Genomic DNA, 9,535 nt, shown 5'->3' on the forward strand with positions numbered 1-9,535 from the left:
TACTATCCATAACAGGTAATACTCTTTTTTTTTTTTTTAAGACACTTCATATTCTAAAGATGTTAAAACAGATATTGTTGAGACAATATCTTGAGTATAGAAAAGAAAAACTTGTACCATCACATTTTAAATATCTATACCTGTCCACCTTACGAATACTAATACGGTGAAGGCATGTCTCATGAATATTAATGACGTGATGTGACGTCCGATGATAAATGGGCGGAAGTAATCTTGGCTTGAAGGCTTAGCTCATTAATATTAACTATGTAGAGTGACTGGATGCTTCAGAAAAGTAATTAAGCTTCGTCATCGACTTAGAGTTAATATTCATTGTATAAGAAAGCCCGTAAAGTTTCGCTTTAAGCACTAGGTGATGTTTCACGTCTGTACAATCCTTATGTTGGATCATCAGTTATTACATTGTTAGACTTGTAACTAGAGCTGGATATTTTGATAAAATGATCTGAAAGGAGTGACCTTTTTTTAAACCACACCCCTACATTTTTAACAGGTGAGATCAAGTCGTCTATCGTTACTACCGTGTTCCTCTCAGGTAAGCAATACACGTTAATGTATTAAAATAGACTTACAAGTATTCTTGTCCAGAACGGCTTGATGCAGTGTTTTGGGGTCAGCTGGTCAATAGATCAAACATTGTTAAAATGTTTATTAATGCGAAATGATACTGAAAGGTGACGAGATCATGACGAGTTTAGCCTATATCATACGTTCGTTAGTTTCAGTGTTAAGTTATTTCTTTCCATGTCACAGCAGCCTTCCATGTCAACTCTATGTTACTTATTTTACATTTATAATATTCAAATGTATGTTAATTAATCTACTTAGCCAAATGGAACCTCCCTTTTTTTTTGTGGAAATTTCACTAAACATGTTTGTTCATTTCAAGGAATTGTAACCATGAGTTCCTGAGTCATGAGTTTAATTATTAAAGATATGTTATTGTCTGAACCGATTTTAAATATCACATTTATTATTATAATTAACTCTCCATCACTTCCTCCATGCTGTTCTCAGATTAAAATGTAACCTGCACAGTTAACCATTAACTACTGGATTCAACTTGTATAAGCCTATGGTCTTTACTATTATTCTAACATGTGGAAAGTAGTTGCCTAATCATTAAGGCTGTGTAGGTCTGTCCAACCTTTTTTACATTGTGTGAATAAATAAATGTACATATTTTTTAAATGTATATCTTATTCCATCAGATTCTTTTTGGCTAGGACACTTGAATATTTATGGCTGTGCCTTTACCTCATGACAACAGTGAAGCCATGTTCGGCTGGTTCACAGAATTCCAGCGCAGCTGCATTTTGAAGGATGGAATTGTTCCAGAATGGTTTCACGGCGTTATCTCCAGGAAGTAATGGTCCCAATATTGCTACCATTACAGAAATAAGAATAAAAAATAAACATAAGCAGACAGAGTGTGTAACGCGCTTGATTGCACATGTTGTCATGATATTGACATGATGAGGTCATAGAGCAGAAAATCAGGTTCCTGAGCATTTTGTAAATCTCATGGAAATATCAGTTAGATAACCTAAAGTATTTTTGTTACATGTTCTACAGGGCGGCAGAGGAAATGCTGATGAGCAAACCTCCAGGTTACTTCCTCATCCGTGTTGGTGAGAGTAGGGTGGGATACACGCTATCTTATCGGTAAGTCAGTGTGAATGTGGTCATTTTGGCCGGCTTTGACCATCTTCATTTTAAAATGAAGTGGTTTAATTCAGTGGCTCTCCACTGGTTTTGCTTCAGGTCCCAGATTTGGTGACCCAAAATAGTTTACTGAGGGAAAGTAAAAATGTCCTTAAAGGAATATTCCGGGTTCAGTACAAGTTGAGCTCAATCGACAGCATTTGTGACATAATGTTGATTACCACAAAAATGCCTTTCGACTCGTCCCTCGTTTTCTTTAAAAAAAGCAAAAATCGAGGTTACCGTGAGGCACTTACAATGAAAATGAACCATTAACTGACCATTATCTATTTGAATGTCACTACTTCCTACTATCACGACGTGCAGTCGGTAGCGCCACAGCTACATGAACTTTCGGAATGTCGATTTTTAGAGTGCTCCTGTTTGATCATTCTAAAAAGACTACAGCATTTTTCTTTTTACATAATATCCCCTAGAGCTGATGATCGCTGCAGACACTTCATGATTGACCTGTTGCCAGATAACCAGTTTATGATAGTTGGTGAGACAACGCCATATCGTTCACTATATGAGTTGGTGGCATTTCATCGCAGAAGCCCCATTATGCCGTATAATGAAATACTAACTGTGGCCTGCGAACAGGTAGGGATTTTCCAGATACAACTCTTAAAGGTCATGTATGGTTCAAATGCCTACTGTTTTGTGTGATGGCCTGACAGCTGTAACAGTACACCTTCAGCTGGGGAATTTCAAAGGCATGTTTATTTCCATTAGCATGATAATCTTTGTATAGCAAGCTCTTGATGTGTGTAAACTTTTTTTGTTGTCTGACTCATTCCCTCACAGGGTGGCAAAAATAACTACACCGAGTTGCTTTTTCCCGGAAAGAAAGACTTGCGCCCTGATGCAAACGGTTTTCTGAATTCCTTCACACAAGCAAATGTATCACCACACTCAAATATCTCTGAAAACAACCCGACTTTGGCCTTCCAAAATGAATCATCTACGCTACCGTCAAGTCCTACAACAAGACTTTATCCCTGCTTGGAGACAGAATTGACCACTGTACATCTACAGAGCATGGTAATACACCGACATCATTAATTGTCAAATGATAGACCTTTAAGAGTGTGCTCACACTTGACAGGTTTGGTTCGATTAAAACGAACTGTGGTGTGATTGCTCTGTTAGGGTGTTCACATTTGTAGTTCAGTTATCTTGGTTCTCTTGGTCCGGACCAAAAAAGAAATGATACATTTAGTCCTGGTTCGTTTAGCTTTCACAATGGCATTGTTAACTCTGAACCTAACGATACAAAACCAAAGGCATCAGGAAAAAGTCACAACCTGATTGGAGAGCTTTCATGACGTATATTTTGGGTTGGAACTTGCTGAACATATAAAACAATGCTGGCTGCTGGGTGAAATGCACTCATTGGATTTGTATATGTATATATATGGTGGTATTTTTACCAGCTGAGAACAAACGAAGAGCTAATAAAATGTGTAAAGGAGTCAAAACAGCGCCAGGAATTCCTCCGTTGCACACACAAATGAAGATATGCTGCAAGGACGGCTGATACCAGTTCTGACGCCTGTACCGAACTGTAATGGGCAACATAGCTGCTATGATGAGAAAAACGTGGTGTGCTTGAGGTCAGTATTAGGCAAATGACTTCCTGTTTCTGTGTTAAAAATGCCAGTGTGAATGCTAAGCGAACCAGGACTAAATATATAATTTATTTTTTGGTCCGGACCAAGAGGACCAAGAGAACCGAACTACAAGTGTGAACACACCCTAAATGTAAATTCATGTGCTATTTCACATTTTTTTTAACTTGAGTTTTAAACAACACTATAAAGTAGACAATAAGGAGTTCAATGATATTATATAGTATACACACATTTTACTCTTACACATTTTACCCAAAAATTACAATTCTGTCATGTTGTTCCAAACCCATATGATTTTCTTTCTTTTGTGAAACACAAAAGGAATTTTATTTCTCACATTCCACAAGTGCAAACCTATCACGTCACGAAACTGCCATGTGAAACGCAAAATCAATGAGATTTAACATTGTTATTACACCTATTATGCTCAAGTCAACAACTGTGTGGTCATATAAATGCTTTAAACTGTTTTTCTTCATCAGGGTAAGGTCATAAATGGTTTAAAGGGAAAGTTCACCCAAAAATGTTAATTCTCTCATCATTTACTCGCCCTCATGCCATCCCAGATGTGTATGACTTTCTTCTACTGAACATGATTTTTTTTTAAATATCTAAGCTCTGTAGATCCATACAATGCAAGTGAATGGTGGCCGGAACTTTGAAGGTCCAAAAAGCATATAAAGGCAGCATAAAAGTAATCCATACGAGACTAGTGGTTAAATCCATATATTTAGAAGAGATATGATAGGTGTGTGTGAGAGACAGATCAGTATTGAAGTCCTTTCTTACCATAAATATCCACATTCACTTCAACTTTCACATTCTTCTTCTTTTGTTTTTGATGATAAGCATTCTTTGTGCATATCGCCACCTATTGGGCAGGGAGGAGAATTTACAATAAAAAAAGGACTTAAATATTGATCTGTTTCTCGCCCACACCTATCATATCTCTTCTAAAGACATGGATTAAACCACTGGATTCTTATGGATTACTTTTATACAGCATTTATATGCTTTTTGGAGCTTTAAAGTTCTGGTCACCATTCACTTTCGTTGTATGAACTTAGAGAGCTGAAATTTTCTTCTATAAACCTTTGTTTGTTTTCAGCAGAAGAAAGAAATACATACACATCTAGGATGGCATGAAAGTGAGTAAATGATGAGAGAAAATATGTTTTGACGTCAAAAGCAGATAATAATCAGATGATTTTATGTAAAATATTATGTAAACTAGCGTTGACGGATGATTTTGAATGAGCTGTTGTTTTGTTAGTTACAGGTGAAACTCGAAAAATTAGAATATCGTGCAAAAGTTAATTAATTTCAGTAATTCAACTTAAAAGGTGAAACTAATATATTATATAGACTCATTACAAGCAAAGTAAGATATTTCAAGCCTTTATTTGATATAATTTTGATGATTATGGCTTACAGCTTATGAAAACCCCAAATTCAGAAACTCAGAAAATTAGAATATTGTGAAAAGGTTCAGTATTGTAGGCTCAAAGTGTCACACTCTAATCAGCTAAACACCTGCAAAGGGTTCCTGAGCCTTTAAATGGTCTCTCAGTCTGGTTCAGTTGAATTCACAATCATGGGGAAGACTGCTGACCTGACAGTTGTGCAGAAAACCATCATTGACACCCTCCACAAGGAGGGAAAGCCTCAAAAGGTAATTGCAAAAGAAGTTGGATGTTCTCAAAGTGCTGTATCAAAGCACATTAATAGAAAGTTAAGTGGAAGGGAAAAGTGTGGAAGAAAAAGGTGCACAAGCAGCAGGGATGACCGTAGCCTGGAGAGGATTGTCAGGAAAAGGCCATTCAAATGTGTGGGGAGCTTCACAAGGAGTGGACTGAGGCTGGAGTTACTGCATCAAGAGCCACCACACACAGACGGGTCCTGGACATGGGCTTCAAATGTCAAACGTCTTACCTGGGCTAAAGAAAAAAAGAACTGGTCTGTTGCTCAGTGGTCCAAAGTCCTCTTTTCTGATGAGAGCAAATTTTGCATCTCATTTGGAAACCAAGGTCCCAGAGTCTGGAGGAAGAATGGAGAGGCACACAATCCAAGATGCTTGAAGTCCAGTGTGAAGTTTCCACAGTCTGTGTTGGTTTGGGGAGCCATGTCATCAGGTGGTGTTGGTCCACTGTGCTTTATTAAGTCCAGAGTCAACGCAGCCATCTACCGGGACATTTTAGAGCACTTCATGCTTCCTTCAGCAGACAAGCTTTATGGAGATGCTGACTTCATTTTCCAGCAGGACTTGGCACCTGCCCACACTGCCAAAAGTACCAAAACCTGGTTCAATGACCATGGTATTACTGTGCTTGATTGGCCAGCAAACTCGCCTGACCTGAACCCCATAGAGAATCTATGGGGCATTGCTAAGAGAAAGATGAGAGACATGAGACCAAACAATGCAGAAGAGCTGAAGGCCGCTATTGAAGCATCTTGGTCTTCCATAACACCTCAGCAGTGCCACAGGCTGATAGCATCCATGCCACGCCGCATTGAGGAAGTAATTAATGCAAAAGGGGCCCAAACCAAGTACTGAGTACATATGCATGATTATACTTTTCAGAGGGCCGACATTTCTGTATTTAAAATCCTTTTTTTTATTGATTTCATGTAATATTCTAATTTTCTGAGATTCTGAATTTGGGGTTTTCATAAGCTGTAAGCCATAATCATCAAAATTGTATCAAATAAAGGCTTGAAATATCTTACTTTGCTTGTAATGAGTCTATATAATATATTAGTTTCACCTTTTAAGCTGAATTACTGAAATTAATGAACTTTTGCACGATATTCTAATTTTTCGAGTTTCACCTGTATAAGCACATTGACTTTAAACCTGGTGTGATGCATCTTCACTCAGCATTTGAATATACGCAAACACAAATGGGATTTGAGAGCTACGGCGGAGGGGAAGTTTTTCAGTGAATTATAATGACAATTTCCGTTGTTTCTGAAATGTCAGAAAGTTATCAGCTTTAGAAGACTTAGAATAGCGTGCAAGTCTATGGGCTACTTTCATGGTGTCTTTGTTGGAACTTGACACCAACATTCTGCTAAACTCTCTACTTATGTGTTCCACGGAAGAAAGTAAATGATATGGGTCTAGACATTTCAACATGATATTTTGCTTGTAGGTGAACTAACTCACCTAATGGATTTATCTGTTTTAGGAACCGCAACCAAAGCCTGTTATAAAGCCCAGAACAATACATACTTCCATAACACCAATCCAAAACATGCCACCACCGTTACCGCCCAGAGATTCCTTGCCAAGAAGGCCACTAGCTACAATGGAGGAAGACAGATCTGACAGACAACAGATGCCACCCAACACACCCTGTGAAGACAATGGAAACAACCGTATCCAACAGAAACGCCAACAACAGCCAAAACCAGTCATTAGCCTGGCTCAAATAAAGAAAAAGTTTCAAAAGAAGCGCAGTCAATCTGAAGACCACGCATATGAAGAGATAACTGAAAATGTATGTCAAGAGGATGTTACATTTTCAGAAATGGAGAACTATATTTTGAACCCTCAGCAAGTGATGGAAAATGACTATCAAGAATTGCCTGAAAACTGTCCAGCTGAAGGACATCAAACATCCGATGGTACTCCTAACTATGTAGGTGGTGAATTACCATTAGAGTACCTAAATCCACCCCCGTTTGCTCCTGGTTACTAGATAAATAAATAGATGGGTGGTTCTTAAAGTATTTATTTTATTATCATCTATTTGTTTGATCACATCTTTTTGTTGCTATTACGTTCTTTTGCTTTTTTTGCTCTACTGTCACTTTCATTTCTGACGTAATACTGTATATTGTTAACAATGAACAAAAGTTTTACCTCTGGAAAAACCTGTTTGACATGGTAAAATATTTTAATGTGACAGTGAGTTGTTGTTGTCTTGTGCCTGTGGGCATGAATTGAATTTACTTCACAATTTTTATAAATACTTTGGAAAGTAAAATAAAAACCCACCATAACTGTATTCTTGTCACTCCATTTGTAAAGTTTGATAAAACCAAATGAGAAAGAATGTTGAAATGGAATTGGTGGATAATTTCAAAGGCTGACACACCACACTAACAAAAAAAGTATAATGTCATTACCATGGATTTTGAAGACTCTTAAATATAAGGTAGTTTTGATCTGTTTAATATTTGTGCTCACTTCTTTAGTTTGTTATTTCATAGTTTTGATTTATATAAAACCATTTCAAGCTTAAACTGCAAACACAGTACACTCAGGACATTGCGTGACCTAATACAACATAAAATGTCGAAAAAATAAAAATATGGAATTAGTACATGTGTCCATACCTTATACTCATACCTACCCTTTTGAAAATTAACCATCAATGATTTACTTATCTATTTATTTTCTTTACCCCAGATAGCACATGTACATCTCTTAACATGTCTGTATTAGAACTTTTCATATGGAAAGCATCACAATCTAATAAACATCTGCTAAACGTCTTAAAAAGATCAGATTTACAAACATTCAAAACCATAAATGTCTCAAAGACATCTGTGGAACGTCTTATTGACATAAGTCTTATAAATTAAGTTAACTGTGCCTTTAAGCAGCTTGGAAAAGTCCAGAAAATTATGTCAAGCCTTTAGACAATTAGCTTCTGATAAGCTAATTGGAGTCAATTTGAGGTGCACATATGGATGTATTTAAGGCCTACCTTTAAATTCATGCCTCTTTGCTTGACATCATGGGGGAATCAAAAGAAATAAGCCAAAAACATGTGGACCTCCACAAGTCTGGTACATACTTGGGAGCTATTTCCAAACGCCTCAAGGTACCGTGTTCATCTGTACATACAATTGTACGCAAGTATAAACACCATGGGACCACACAGCATCATAGCGCTCATGAAGGAGACACATTCTGTCTTCTAGAGATGAACGTAGTTTGGTGTGAAAAGTGCAAATCAATCCCAGAACAACAGCAAAGGACCTTGTGAAGGTGCTGGAGGAAATGGGTAGACATGTATCTATATCCACAGTAAAACGAGTCCTATATTGGTATAACCTGAAAGGCTGCTCAGCAAGGAAGAAGCCAATGCTGCAAAACTGCCAAAAAACCCAGACTGCAGTTGGCAAGTGCACATGGGGACAAAGATCTTACTATTTGGAGAACTTTCTTCTGGTCTGATGAAACAAAAATAGAAAAAGAGTGAGGCTTGCAAGTGGAAGAACACAATCCCAACCGTGAAGCATGGGGGTGTTAGCATCATGTTGTGGGGGTGCTTTGCTGCAGGAGGGACTGGTGCACTTCACAAATAGATGGCATCATGAGGAACGAAAATTATGTGTTATTATTATGTGTATAATTATGTATTGAAGCAACATCTCAAGACATCAGCCAGGACATTAAAGCTTGGTCACAATGGGTCTTCCAAATGGACAATAACCCCAAGCATACCTCTAATGTTGTGGCTTAAGGACAACAAAATCATGGTATTGGAGTGGCAAACACAAAGCCCTGACCTCAATCCGATAGAAAATTTGTGGGCAGAACTGAAAAGGTGTGTGCAAGCAAGGATGCCTCCAAACCTGACTCCAGTTACACCAGTTCTGTCAGGAGGAATGGGCCAAAATTCCAGCAACTTATTGTGAGAAGCTTGAGGAAGGCTACCCAAAATGTTTGTCCCAAGCTAGGAATGCTACTAAATACTAACAAAGTGTATGTAAACTTCTGACCCACTGGGAATGTGATGAAAGAAATACAAGCTAAATAAATAATTCTCTCTACTATTATTCTGACATTTCACATTCTTAAGATAAAAGAGTGATCCTAACTGGCCTAAGACAGAGAAACATTCATCACACTTCAGGTGTCAAGTGTCGCGTGCTGAAGTGCGCGCCCTTGAGGACGGTTTGTGCTCGCGCTGATGTCTGGCAGCTGTCAAATAGGACAACAACTGGGCAACAGCAACATTAATTATATAGTAATTAACTTAAATAGACACGAATACGTATATTAATGTGTGTGAAAGCGAAAACAAGTACAAACGCGAGAGCCCCGTGTGACGTCCCGGTCGCATAGTTACGCGGCTCTTATGAACATGAAAACAAACCAAAAACGTGCACGTGTTCTTTTAATAGGGGGGTCACCAGCCTTTGCCATGGATAATTATATT

General features: G+C 37.9%; 1 protein-coding gene across 1 annotated transcript; it reads left to right on the top strand.

The window, feature by feature from the left end:
* Nucleotides 1-166: 166 nt before the first annotated feature.
* Nucleotides 167-7,399, top strand: hsh2d (hematopoietic SH2 domain containing). The gene is made up of 6 exons (XM_052123804.1): nt 167-556; nt 1,233-1,387; nt 1,597-1,686; nt 2,163-2,328; nt 2,533-2,769; nt 6,548-7,399. The coding sequence occupies exons 2-6, from the start codon at nt 1,263-1,265 to the stop codon at nt 7,058-7,060; spliced, it is 1,131 nt and encodes a 376-aa protein (XP_051979764.1). The 5' UTR covers nt 167-556; nt 1,233-1,262; the 3' UTR covers nt 7,061-7,399.
* Nucleotides 7,400-9,535: the final 2,136 nt, after the last annotated feature.

This window comes from Xyrauchen texanus, chromosome 50 (assembly GCF_025860055.1).
Source record: "Xyrauchen texanus isolate HMW12.3.18 chromosome 50, RBS_HiC_50CHRs, whole genome shotgun sequence".
In the NCBI taxonomy this organism is placed as follows: domain Eukaryota; kingdom Metazoa; phylum Chordata; class Actinopteri; order Cypriniformes; family Catostomidae; genus Xyrauchen; species Xyrauchen texanus.